This window comes from Dioscorea cayenensis, chromosome 16 (assembly GCF_009730915.1).
Source record: "Dioscorea cayenensis subsp. rotundata cultivar TDr96_F1 chromosome 16, TDr96_F1_v2_PseudoChromosome.rev07_lg8_w22 25.fasta, whole genome shotgun sequence".
NCBI classification, from domain to species: domain Eukaryota; kingdom Viridiplantae; phylum Streptophyta; class Magnoliopsida; order Dioscoreales; family Dioscoreaceae; genus Dioscorea; species Dioscorea cayenensis.
In genome coordinates this window covers 19,412,805-19,427,137 of record NC_052486.1, presented here as the reverse complement: position 1 = coordinate 19,427,137, position 14,333 = coordinate 19,412,805, and the positions used below count along the sequence as shown (strand labels likewise).

General features: G+C 33.1%; 1 protein-coding gene and 1 long non-coding RNA gene across 2 annotated transcripts; both read left to right on the top strand.

Moving 5' to 3' along the window:
- The first annotated feature begins 509 nt into the window (after window positions 1–509).
- LOC120278791 (cytochrome P450 84A1-like) lies at window positions 510–3,999 on the top strand. The gene is made up of 2 exons (XM_039285523.1): window positions 510–1,459; window positions 3,323–3,999. Exons 1-2 carry the CDS (start codon window positions 560–562, stop codon window positions 3,953–3,955), a joined length of 1,533 nt encoding a protein of 510 aa, XP_039141457.1. The 5' UTR covers window positions 510–559; the 3' UTR covers window positions 3,956–3,999.
- Window positions 4,000–4,867: 868 nt separating this feature from the next.
- Window positions 4,868–12,411, top strand: LOC120279234. The gene is made up of 4 exons (XR_005541845.1): window positions 4,868–5,276; window positions 6,856–6,986; window positions 9,937–10,287; window positions 11,535–12,411. It is a non-coding gene; the product is annotated as an uncharacterized LOC120279234 (long non-coding RNA).
- The last annotated feature ends 1,922 nt before the right edge of the window (window positions 12,412–14,333 follow it).

Genomic DNA, 14,333 nt, shown 5'->3' with positions numbered 1-14,333 from the left:
TCAAAATTGTACAAGCTACCCAAAATACCCTTCGATCACTCACTTTTAAAAAACCAATTAAATTAAAAATATAAACAAACAAAAAGTTTTCTTACATGCATATAACCATGGGCTATGTCAAACTCATTCATTAATTTAACCATCTTAATTTTTAAAAAAAAAAATTTAAATTCAAAATCATTTACTTAACTTAAATTTTGACTACTTAGAACAGACTGTAAGATCAAAATATATGTACTTAAAAGCTATTTTCACACTGATATAGTAGTAAATATTCACCCTTTATATATATATATATATAGAATAAAAATTTTCAGAGAAATAGTTTGCAAAGGTATATATGTCATTTTATAACGTTCATAGTGTATATCAGAAAATATCTCCGAAACAAGTATGCTTTAACAAGCATTAATTGTAACAATTATTCACCTCTCTCTTTCTATATATATATATATATATATATGCAAAGATAGATAGATATTTGGATATATATGTATATATAACCACAATAAAGTATTTCATTTCCACTCCTCACATACACAAACACACATAACAATTTATGGCTACCATCCTCCTCATCTTCATCCTCCTCCTCCTCCCTCTTCTCCTCTACATCATCAAAACAAGATTCCAAACCCTTCCACTGCCACCAGGCCCTAAGGGCTACCCTATAATTGGAAACATCCTCATGAACAACCACTTAACCCACAGAGGTCTCATGCAACTTTCCCTAAACTATGGTGGCCTTCTCCATCTCCGTCTTGGTTTCCTCCACACCATTGCCATCTCCACCCCACAAATGGCCCAACAAGTCCTACAACACCAAGACCTCCTCTTCTCCAACCGCCCTGCCACCCTTGCCATTAAGTACCTCACCTACAACCGTGCTGACATGGCCTTCGCTCACTACGGCCCTTTTTGGCGCCAAATGCGCAAGCTCTGCGTAGTTAACCTCTTCAGCCGCCACCGTGCGGAGTCTTGGTCCTCTGTCCGTGAAGAGATTGACAAAACTATCCAAACAATCTTTGTTTCCTTCTCCCATCACCGGTGTGTCAACCATGGTGAAACTGTCTTCAATCTCACCAAGAATATCACTTTTAGAGCAGCTTTTGGGTCACAGTCTCATGAAGAGCAAGACAAGTTTATAGAGATTCTTCAGGAGTTCTCCAAGCTTTTTGGAGCTTTTAATGTTGGTGACTTCATTCCTTGGCTTGGGTGGTTGGACTTGCAAGGGCTTAATAAGAGGCTTGTTAGGGCTAGGGTTTCTCTTGATAAGTTTATTGATAGGATTATTGATGAGCATATGAAGAAGCCTAAGGCTATTGATGCTGTTGATGCTGATATGGTTGATGTTATGCTTGCTTTTCTTGATGATGATGAGTCTAAGTTAATGAAGGATGATGATGAGTTGAAGGCTTCCCTTAAGCTCACTAGAGATAACATCAAGGCCATTATCATGGTATTCTCTTTCTCTCTCTCTCTCTCTCTCTCTCTCTGGCTCTCATATTTTTTTAGTCTTATATTTAATTACTTTATTTTCGGCTTAAAGTGAGATTCAACGTAATATATATGGTTTATCACTTGATAATATAAATGGGCTATAGTTTTTAGCATATAGTACAATATATTTATTTTGAATCTTTGATGGGTTTGTTTTATTGCTCATCATTTTGGTTTAAAATTAAAATGATTTATTTTGATCTTCCAAGTTCCAATTATGAAATATCTATTAATTTAATATTAATAGATATTCAATATATTTTTAGTAAATGTTAAATAGATATTAAAACAAATATTTTTTTACATTAAAAATCAAAATAAATAATGGTCTGAATTATATTGGACACTAGTTACTTTTAACCCTTTTGATTTAATGTTTATTGGTAATGATTTTATTACTTTATGATTAATATATATGTTTAAGTTGCATAATATCTTTCATAAGGAAATTAAAGATAAGAAAGATCATGAAACTCGAAGGATCTTTGAATTGATTTTTTTAGCTTGACAATTCAGAATGTGTTGCTGAGTCAAAACCATTGCGATAGAATTTCTTTTTATTATTATTTTTTTTATTTTGGTTTTTCTTTCAATATTTTCAAAGAGTTGGTTCGATGTCATCTTCAACATAGTTTATGGGGTTCTCTCCATGCAAGGAATGCCCTCAATAGATTCTCTGGTCATATTATTTAGCTTTGTCTTTTGCTCTTTTCTCTCTTGAAGGTCAAGTTCAGTGGTCAGATTTTATCAAAAAATTTAAAAAATATTATTAAAAAAAAATTCTAGCATTCCAACAATTAAATTTGATAAATTCTATGATCTTTATAACATCAAGTAATAAATGATTATATATAGAAGCTTATTTTGTGTAAAATATTATGCATAAGTTTATTATGCCATGTTTTCATTTCCTCTCTTGATATGTTTGAATAATTAGATATTTTATGTAAGTTTGTATATTTTGTTGTTATTTTAAAGTACATTTTAACTAAATTAATCAAATTGATTTGTGATATACGTCTATGCCCCTTGATGGATTAGTTAAAAAGTGATAAGGATTAACCGTCGTTGATTAAATAATTAGACCAGAAAAAAAGCGATTACTTGCTAATTAAGAAATTACATGAAGTCACAAAATAATAAAAACATTTACAAATTGATTAGAAATTTACCTAGATTTTTATCTTCAACATATTTTTTATATTCTAATATTTAAACACATTATTTATTTAAATGTATTTAATAGTTCAATGTATAAAAAAAAATATATTATAGTACTAAAATATAATTAAAATGCTATTATTCTAGGAGTCCATGTTAATATTATTGTTTTGTTGAAAAAAAAATTGTACTTTCAAATATTATTAAAATATTTTATATTTAATTGTAAGCCAGCATACCTTTAACTAAAAGAAGAATGAAATGCCAACCTTTTTTTTTTTTTTCGTTAGGTCTATGTTATTGTCTTTTTAAATGGTTTTTTATCGATCTATTTTTCAGTCATGAGTTCTAAATAAAAGGATATATTTTTGTCACTAGTTCTAAATAAGTCTGACTTAGATAGTAAACACTGAATAACGAGTACACATTTATTCCATTATATATATATATATAAACTCAACATCACTTATTTAAACAACCCAAACCAAACCACCACCACATGCACCAACTCATCTTGCTTAGGTCATAGTTATTACGAGGGGTAGTTAACTTACCAAATATTTAAAAATATATAAGTAAAACCCCAAATTCTAATTATTAACTCTATTGTCTAGTAGTCTATCCAATCTCATACTCATGCATGCAACTCTTTGTAACACAGGACGTGATGTTCGGAGGCACAGAAACAGTAGCCTCAGCAATCGAATGGGCAATGGCCGAGCTTCTCCACAGCCCCGGTGAGATGGCCATCGTCCAAGCCGAGCTAGCCTCCGTTGTCGGCCTCCACCGCCAAGTCCTCGACTCCGACCTCGACCACCTCCGCCACCTCAAACGAGCCATCAAAGAAACCCTCCGTCTCCACCCACCCATCCCTCTCCTCCTACACGAAACCTCCCAACCCACCCAACTTTCCGGCTTCTTCATCCCTTCTAAATCCCGGGTCATGATCAATGCTTTCGCCATTGGCCGTGACCCATCTTCTTGGAAAGACCCAAATTCTTTCAGGCCTTCAAGGTTTGCTCCCGGTGGAGATGCTGAAGGGATTGATTTTAAAGGGAACTTCTTTGAGCTCATACCGTTTGGGTCAGGGAGGAGGTCATGTCCGGGCATGCAGTTAGGGTTGTATGGGTTGGAGTTGGCGGTGGCACAGTTGCTGCATTGTTTCACGTGGGAGTTGCCCGATGGGATGCGGCCGGAGGAGCTTGATATGGAGGATGTCTTTGGGTTGACTGCGCCAAAGGCTGTGCGTCTTTGTGCTGTTCCTACGTATAGGCTCACTTGTTCTTTGGTTTGAGTTTTGGTCTTGTTTATGCTTTTGTTCTTTTGGTTCGTTTCTTGCTTTTTAAAGATGGTTTGGTTATTGTTTTAAGGTTTGATGGGAAGGGGGGGAGGTTTTATTGATTATATAAAGCCTGGATTGTGATTAACTCATTAAAAGAGAAAATGTACTTATTTCTATAATATATAAAAGAAATTATATATTAAAAGAAAATGTACTCTTTCAAGTTACACAGAGACCACTTTCCAGCCTCATCCTCAAAAAATGGGGATTAAAAGAAATTTTAATATAATGTCACAATTAAAAGAATATATATATATACATATATATATTATGGCCCACAGTCGACTCCGACCCCTCTTGAGTTTCATTTTTGGACAAAGGCCCATAACTCACCTTTCACAATGTTTGGTGTGGAGACAAAGCACAATTCAGTTCTCCTCGGTCAAAATTCTTCTAAAATATATATATATATATATTTATAAAGATATTTTTAAAAAGGCATAATTATTCAAATAAATATATATAATAATCAGTATTTAAAAAAACAATAATTATTCATTAAACAGTGAAACATTTAGGGCACTCTTCACATCAATAAGTGAGCAATAAGACATTTGACTCTCATAAAATAGATTGAAGATTCAACTATATCCCAATGCATACGTAATAAAATATATGGATACAATGACTTCCACATTATCAAATAAGAAAACATCTACAAGCAAAGTATCATAAAACAACAAAGAAGAATGAGATCCAAAATTATTAATATTAATATTAAAATACTTTTATATAAAAAAAATAAATTTAAATATTTATTTTTTAAAAAAATTAATTAATAGATAAAAATATCCCTTTCAACTTAAGGCTTGTTCATTTGGGTTGAACTGGGGAGAAGTGGTACTTCCCCCACTTTCCCCATTTTCCCAAGAAGTGAGATCCACTTTAGAGCTTTTGCCACTAAAGTAGTTGAAGTGGCTACCATATAAATACTGACTTTCACCCGACTTCTCCAACTGGTTGGAAGTCCGGACCATGGAAGTGGGGATGCATCTATTCTTTCTCCCTCATCTTCTCCATCCACCATTGACACCATCGTCGCTGTCGTCGTAGCCATTGATGTCAAGACCTTCATCGCCGTCGATGTCGACGGTCGACACCATCGTCAAGAGATCATGATGTTAGATAAGGCCGCGGATTAAAGCGCAGATCGTGAGATCACAGAGGAAGCCAGCCATGGACGAGGCCCCAATCCTCTTCCTCTACCGATATGCACCACATGTCGAGGTGATCCTCGATGATTTTGAGCACTTCGCCATCAATCAGCTTCTAGGTAACTTCGAATTCCAGGTTTTTAATGTGTTTTGGGGCTAGGTTCATGGCTTGTTTTTGTGCTTATTTTGAGACTCTTGGATATAATTTTCATAGATCTAAGGAAAATAAAGAGGAAAAGAAAACGAAACAGAATTGGATGCTTTGATTTCTTGGTTTCAGAATGTTCTACAGGTGTTCTAGGGTTTTGATCTGAACTTTGTGCTTATCTTAGATACATGGATGTTAATTTCATAAGTTATGTGGCCTATCAGTTGTTATGTAACATTTTTGGACCGTGGGAAAATAGAGAGCAAAATAAAGAAAATAAAGGGGAAAATTTATTGGTTTCAGAATGATTGAATTTATGTTTGTTTAGGATTTTCGGTTGCTAATTTCATTGATTCTGCATAGTTTGGTGTTTGGGTAATTAGTTGTTAAATCTTGTGTTTGGATCATAAAGAAATAGAGGGGAAAAAGAAGGAATGAAAGGAACTTACCGGTTTTTAGTGTTGGAGTGATTTCAAGGTTTTGGGGTTCTCACTAGGTTTTATGCTTGTTTAGGATCTCTAAATGTTAATTTGATTGATTTTACTTGCTGACATTTGGACAATAGTGGTTTTATAATGTTTTTCTTGTGGAAGATAAAGGGAAAAAAAGGAATGTAACATATTGATTTCTCTAGAATGTTTTCTGGGTTTTTGGCTTATGGCAGAATTTTATACCTATTTAGGATCATTGGATGTTAGTTTGATTGATTTCTCTGATTTATGTTTGGGGAATTAGCTATGTATAGTACCTTTGGATTGTGGGAAAATAAGAGGGAAAAGAGTGATGCATGCTTATCTTGAGCTCTGGATGTTAATTTTATTGACTACACTGTTTGATGGTTGGGGAATTCGCCTTTTATTGTCTATTTGGGCCATAGAAAGAAAAGGACTAGAAAGGGAGAAATAATGGAGGTTGGTGATTTAGTATTGGAATGATGCCTAGGTTTTTTGGTTCTTCCCTGAATTTTATGCTTATGTCGTATCTTTGAATATAATTAATTTCATTGTTCTTGCTAACTGATGTTTGGCTGACAAGTCTTTTGTTTTATTGAGCGTGTGGATTGTGGGAACATACACGGAGAAGGAAATGGGAAGGAACCGAAAATGTGGATTGATCTTTTGACAACTTTTCTTTCATTTGTTTATATCATCTGATTCAGCACAAGAAAATATTTGTTTGTGTTTTGTTGAATTAAAAGGAAAAACAAGATGGATAAGCAAATGAAAGAAAATGTATGATAGATTTTAATTCCTTTCCTTTCTCCATTTTCCCTCAGTATAAACACATCCTAAGATATGGAAATAATGTCCAACTGTTATGCATTAAGTTTATCTATAAAGAACCTTCTTAACCAGTTGATGTATATTGGTTAAGTTTTTTAAATATTTATTGAAGCTACCTCGCATATGTGATACTGCAGAATTTATCAATGAGATGTTTGTAATCATAGTTATTCTCTATTTAATTCAACATTCTTTCATTTTTTTTTTCATTGGCTGATATGCTATTAATCAAAAGTATTTTATTGATTGACTTTTTTTCATTGTTAGTTTGCAAGAAGGAGGGTTAGATCTCAGTGATTTTGGATATATAAGGAGTTGCAACTCGTGCGTGCTTTACAGAACAAGCTTCCTACTTCTCTCTTCCTTAATTTTCTCATTAGTTTGCTGTCTCTCAAGAGGTAATTTATTTGTTTGATTTTAATTCTGAATGTCTGTCTTTGTTACCCTATCTTTTGCTGTTGTTTATAAGGCGTTAATTCAGTTGTTGATATCTTATGATGTTTTATGTTTATATTTTTCAAACTATGAACTATCTATGATTACCTTACAAAATATCTTGGTATTATATATATTGTTCAAAAGCTAACTTCTTTCTAAAAGTATTGATGTGTATCTTTAAAAGGTGGCCAAAACCCAAACTGAACTATTTTTTCCAATGCTCTATTAGGAAAAGAAAACCACCACACAACTCCCTCTTAATCCTTTCTTTAGGCTTGACTCTATAGTTTTGGGTAGTTCAATCTTTCCTGTGAATGATCATATTAAATCCTTTGTTTTTTAATACTTCACTAATTTACAAACCTTCCAATATAAGTATCAAATTTGGGTTAAAGCCATAGCTCAAACTTGAGAAAACCATGATTGGGATATGTATTTTGGACACTTATACATTTGGTACAACCTAGTTAAGACTTCTTCTGAGAAAGGGTGAGAATTTAAATCAACCTTCTCATTAGCTAACTAGTGTATAGAATTTGTTACTTTATCACTTTCTTGGTGTATTTTTCAGATCATGTTTTTTTTTAATTTGAAAATAAATGAGTGGCTGTAGAATTTTGATTTAGAGTTTATCAGTCATTGAATGCTTTGATGGTTAGTAAGTTACTTTGATGCTGATATTGGTGTTTCTCTAGATGACAGGAATAAGCAAAATAATTCAGATCGCTTGTCATTAAGTTGTATCAAGTCTACTTTTGCCTTATGAACTATTTATTTCTGTCAGAAATTATTTAATCGGTAGGGTTTACTTTGCCTTATAAATTGGCCAGGCCACTTATGACTTTACCTATGTGGTTCCACCAACATGTGGGTTTACTTTGGTTTTTTTTTTTTTCACAGAACATGCAATTAAATAATGGTATATATTCATAATTTTTTTTTAAATCTCAAACATAGGTCATCAATGGCTAATGATAGTTTAGATGACCTCATTTTCATCAATGCACCTTGTTTGTAACTATGAAAATTATCTTGGCCATGATGTCTAACCGGGAACGACGACGTGCACTACCTCGTGAGCCTCACTCGGTTTGGAATATTCGTCAGAGTGCATACATGACTCGTATATTAGATGGAGGCGTTCATAACTGCATTGAATACTTACTCATGAACAAAGACACTTTTTTTATATTATGCACCGTATTAAGAGAACGTGATCATTTGAGGTGCACCATCCACATTTCGGTAGAGGAACAAGTGGCATTATTTCTCCACATAGTTGGTCATTATGCAAAAAATCAGTCAATGAAAATTATTTTTTATTAGATCTAGTACAACAATGAGCTAATATTGTAATGATGTGCTCCAAGCCATTTGTGTTATTAGAAATTTGTTTGTTAAACAACCAGGCACATCAATTCATCCAGATATAGAACTAACCCAAATTACTATCCCTTCTTCAAGGTATTGCATATTCTAACCTATTTCATATTTTGCTAAAATTATCATACAGTTATAAGACAATATAATTGAAATACAAGTTTACAGGATTGTGTTGGATTCATTGATGGAACCCATATTGATGCAAGGGTTAGTGCAAATTTAGCTGGTAAATTTTGAGGGCGCAATGACATCCCACAAAATATGCTTCCTGCATGTGACTTAGACTTAAAATTTACATATGTTCTCGCCAATTGGAAAGGTTCGGTGAATGACATCCTCGTCCTAAAAGATGCATTGTTAAGACCATCACCTTATGGTTTGCATATTCCCCCAGCTTTAACAATATAGAAAAATTATTTACTTTCTAACGTTATTATATAAAATTTCAAAAAAAATATTTGTTCAGAGCTTTGTCCATTTTTTGCTAGAAAAAGACTACCTTGTTGATGTTGGGTACACAACAACACTTGGATTCATAAGCCCTTACAGAAAAGTTAGATATCACCTGAAAGAACACATAGGCCGTAGACCATAAAATGCTAAGGAATTATTTAATCTTCGTTATTCCCAGCTCAGATCAAGAATAGAGAGAGCATTTTGGATTTTGAAGTTTAGGATCTTAGACACAAAGTCATTCTACCCGTTTACAACTCAAGTGGATGTTGTCCTTACTTGTTGTGTGTTACACAATTTTATAAAAGAAGTAAACCAAGATGACATATTGCTAGAAGTGGATGTCCCGGGAGAAGAGGAAGTTGATACACATGAGAGACCTATCAAAAGGGGGAATGATGGGATGCACGTACAAGTGCAATGGAGGCAACTTCGTAAAAAAACTACTGATGACATGTGGCATGACTATGTTAGTGGAGGGTGGCGCAATATAGAATGACATTTTGTTTTGTGGTTTGATGTATGATCTTGACATTAGTGATTTTGGCTTGCTATAGAAGTAGTTTTATATTATGAGTTTTGCAAAAAGATGATGTTTGTAATGGCATTAATTCAAGGGATGACATTGTTTTAGTAATAGTAATTATTTTGTGTGTTTTCATTGTCATGTATGTTTGGATGATTGACTTAATTAAGATAATATGTACATTGAGTTCATTGTTACTTCTAGAAATAACATGTGTTTATCTTTGTCCATTTTATGGATATTTTATGAGTTGATGTTATATATGTGTTGATATTATTACTATGTGTTGATACTATCGCTAATATTTATGTATGTGTTAAAGCCATGAAATGTGGCATGACTATGTATCAAGTGGTCGTACCTTCGGGGTACCATTATGAAAACACAAATATGGATGTATTTTTTCATTGGTTTTGTTTTGTGTTGTAGTAAATTTTTGAGGTAATGAAACTTCAAGTTTATGTTAAATGGTTTGCTTACTCATTACCTTGTTGGATGGATTTTTTCCCTTGGTTTGTTAATGATTTATATCTTCATTATTATTGTAGAATGAACAATACCGAGTGTGCACAGGGTGAAAACGGGAAAGGAACACCAAACAAAAGATGGACAAAAAAAATGGATAATGTCTTGATACCATTACTTGCAGACATGGCAAGAAGTGTCCTGAAATTTGACAAATCTTTCAAACGTCAAGTATTTGTAGATGTAGCGAATGTCATGAATAGTAGGTTCCATGCCGCTTGCATTGATGCTGATAATGTGGAGAATCACATGCGCACTCTGAAACAAAAAATATTAAGACATTAAACAAGTTTATGAACCTCAGCAATGTTGGATGGAATAACACAGAAAAGAAATTAGTGCTAGAAGATGAGACCTATCGAACATAGGTGGAGGTATGTTTGTTTTATTTAATTATTATGTTTGACACAATTATTAACACTATTATTTACTTTATATATTTTATTTTACACAGAGACAACCAAAAGCCAAGGAGTATTTAAACAAGCATATACCTTTTTTTATGGCTACGTTTGGTTGTTGATAGGGATGCAAGTGTACGCGTCGATCACGTAATAAAATGTGCGTAAAAGTAGAGTGTTAGTCCACAGAGAAAAAAGTGAATACTAGTAGTAACTCTAAACCCGAAAAATAGGCTATGTGATCGAATATTGTGTGTGTATGAACCAAAGCTAGCAAAGATAAGAAAATACGGAAAATAATAGAAGAGAAGTCAAGGAAGAAAGCGATATCCGGGCATAGCATCCCTCTAAGGTTATAAAATGCATGACAAAGGTTGTTTACTCATGCAATCCTATTTGAACCGTGAGGTTTCAGAATTATACTGGACCCTAATTTCTCTGGTAAAAAGTAACTAAATAGGTGCAGAGCAGATATAGACATTCACATAATCGCATTAACACTCTATAAAACCTTACTATGAGGTAATGACAATATCTTAAGCAGATAATCCCTAATCCGAATACAAAGTAGAGCTGCAATTTATCCTAAAATTCACTGCACATGATTGCAAAAAGCACAGGGCTTATCACTAAACCACTCGAAAGGATTGCGATAGACTAAGTCTCAAAAGTACCCTAACCAAAGATGTACTTACTATTATCTCGAATTGCGACATGTCTACGCTAGGTGGGAATCTCTCCTCATCGCGTAGTACACCAAACATGATAGCTAGGGCTTTCGCCTCGTTAGCAACCAAGCATTCAAACATGTAATTAGATTCAAATAGAAATAATTGCAATTAAGAAAACAATTAAAGCATCAAAGGTCCAAAAATCAATGTCAAAAGTAAAAACGCTAGAGTTCAACTATGCCCAAACATCAACAAATTAACCCTCCATTAATGGAGGGCAAGCATGCAAGATACAAATTATATGAGGAAACATAAAAGCCATGAAAGCCTCATTCTCAATTGTGCCGATGAAGGACCATAGGAAAAGCCCTAGGAAAGCTTCCACGCACACCTCTAAGGTGAACTTCATTGCTATGATCTTCAATCCCCTTGAATGTTGTTGAGTGCATCATGTTCATGTATTTCATATCAATTTGTACACTTAATTGACATGTATTAGAACCATATTGTGAAATTTGATGCTAAATATAGTGTGTTGTGCATTAACAGGCTTACGACAGTGCTTAAAGATGAGAGAGAGCCAATTGAAGCATTTCAGGCATTAAACGATGAAGTCGGAGCTCTCTCGGCATCAGTAGAACAAGGACAAGACAAACTTTGTGGCTCACATCTAGCTTACGGTCGTTCTTACGGCCGTAAGTCAATTTCAGAAAACCATGCGGGCATGCTTATGCATGTAAAGGGAATTTAGAGCCAATTCAAAGGATTTTACGGGCAAGGCTTACGCCCGTAAGGACCATCCAGATGAGCTTACGATCACAGCATACGCCCGTAAGGGTGGTTGCAAAGAGCAAAACAGTGAATGTTACGGTCCGGCGCTTACAGCCGTAAGCTGGACCGCAACACAAACAAAAGACCTTACAGACGAGGCTTACTATCGTAAGTGTTCCTTTAAGGCTCACGACCATCTTCTCTAGCTCCCTTACGATCTAGCCCTTACACCCGTAAGTAGTTATGTATAAATAGAACTTATGAGGATCTTTTGGGCATTCTCTTTTCTAACTTTCTATTCTTTGGGAGTGATTCTTGGAGACGAGGTTGAGGAAAAAAAGTGACGAATCTCTAGCACCTAAAAAACGATTTGGAGAGGGATTCAGATCTATATTCAAGGGGATATTGAAGATCGTAACCGTCAAGCTCATCTTGGCTGCGTGTGTGGAGACTTCTCCGGCGATTCTTCATCCTAGGGATTGAAAAGGGGATTTCATGGCTTTCATGTTTTCTTCTATTATTTATATCTTGAATGCTTGCCCTCCAGGAGGGCTAATTGGTAGATGTTTGGCCATAGTTGAACTTTAGAGTTTATTTTCTTGACTTTAGTTGTTGGATCTTTTATGCTTAATTGATGATTTCTTATTTTTAATCATATGTATTTTAGTCTGATTGTGTGATTAAATGTTTCATTGCTAACAAAGTGAAAGATTTTAAGCTATAGTAATCACCAAAGGAGTTGTTCTAAGCCGTTGAAGTTTGGGATTTTTAAGTAAGTGATTTTAAGTTCAAATCTTTATGTGTACAAAAAAACACTAGCTAAAAAAGATTTATCTTCTTATAAGGCTCTTAGTACCATGTCTCAAACAAGTTTAAAACTGAAAAATTGAGTCATTAAAGACTTGAAACGAAAAATTACTTTAAAAAAAAAAGAAATTGAAAAGAATATTAAAGAAAATTTAACTGTAAATCACATTTCCCTTTTTCCCATGATTCAAACAAAACTGGGAGCAAAGTCATGATTTAGCCCAATCAAAGTTGGCTTAGCCCATCGATCACTTGGGCCGAACCAAAAAAATTCATATTCGTCAAAAATTAAAATAAAATAATTAAAACTGATCTAGATAAGTTATTTTTTAACATTATATTTATCTTATAATAACAATAATACTATTGAGAATATAGAGATCATTAATACACCTAATATATATTCTAATATATTATTAAATATAATTTCATATAAATAAAATGTTTTATTACTCTCAAATCATGAGTATAAAAATTAAAAAGAGTGACCATTAGATACCAAGAACAAAATCTAAATATATATATATATATATATACACCATATATATATATATATATATGTATACACCATATTTACTGTCTTCTACCAAGTTAACAATTTAAATGATCAATTATGGATCAATCAAGCTGACTTTGGAAATAGATTATAAGAACATACAAACCTTGATTTTCACATTGGAATAATAAATCTATTTTGTGAGTTTCATGCAATGGGAGAAGATTATCCGTCTATTACAAACCTTCACCTGGATGTTTTGGTGATTTTTGAGCTAAGTGGTTTTTCATCCTCTTTGATGTATCTTGAGATAGCTTTGAGCCTACCTTTTTAATGTTGATCAAGCCCATAGTTAAATTGCATGATTAGAGATAATAAACTAATTAATAAAGTGCTCTTCTTAACAATAGTTAATTTTGAGAAAAATTGCATGAATTGTGGAAATTTTATTTAATTATATACTTTTATGAATAGTTTTATTTGTTTTTTTTTTTAATTTAAATTTCAATATTGTATATAAAAAGTTATTTTTAATTTTTATCTTCTCTGCTTCCTTTTCAAAGATAATTAAAAGAAAAAAAAAGGTGTGATTTAATATTCTTATAAAAAATTTTAGTACCCAAGATTTTCCATCTATTTTATATAAATGAAAAAATTTCAATTATTGAAAAACTCATTTAGGATATATATGGTTGAAAAATCACTCATGTTACCATGCTAATTCCAAGTAATTCCAAATACTCAACCAATCAGCTTCAGAACAATAATAATAACTTTCTAAATTTTTATTCATTAAATAAATATAATTATGAATTAATATTAAAAATATTAGGGATGTAATTAAGTAGAGCCAAATTGAATTTTGTTTTGCTGAAGCTCGGCATGGCATTATTTTAATTGAGCATGAATCCAAGCCGAGCATACTTTGAGCTTCATTTGCTAGTTAAAAAAAAAAACAAAAAGTTAGGACACCACTCATTGTAGTTAGAGTAGCATATCTATATTAACATTGTTACAGTAATTCAGCTACAGTGATAAATAAATGTTTAAATTGTCACGGTACTAACATTCTACCATAAATAAACTGTTCATGAACCTTAACAAGCCGAGTTTGGAGGAGTTCAAGCTTGGCTCATTATTTTACGAGCTGAGAAATTATTCTTGAAAATCACTTGTTTAGCTTAATAAACGAACTAAGCCAAGCTAATTTTTTATGAGCCGAACTTTTAACGAAAATATTGGTTCATTTACAACCCCTACAAAATACTAATAAC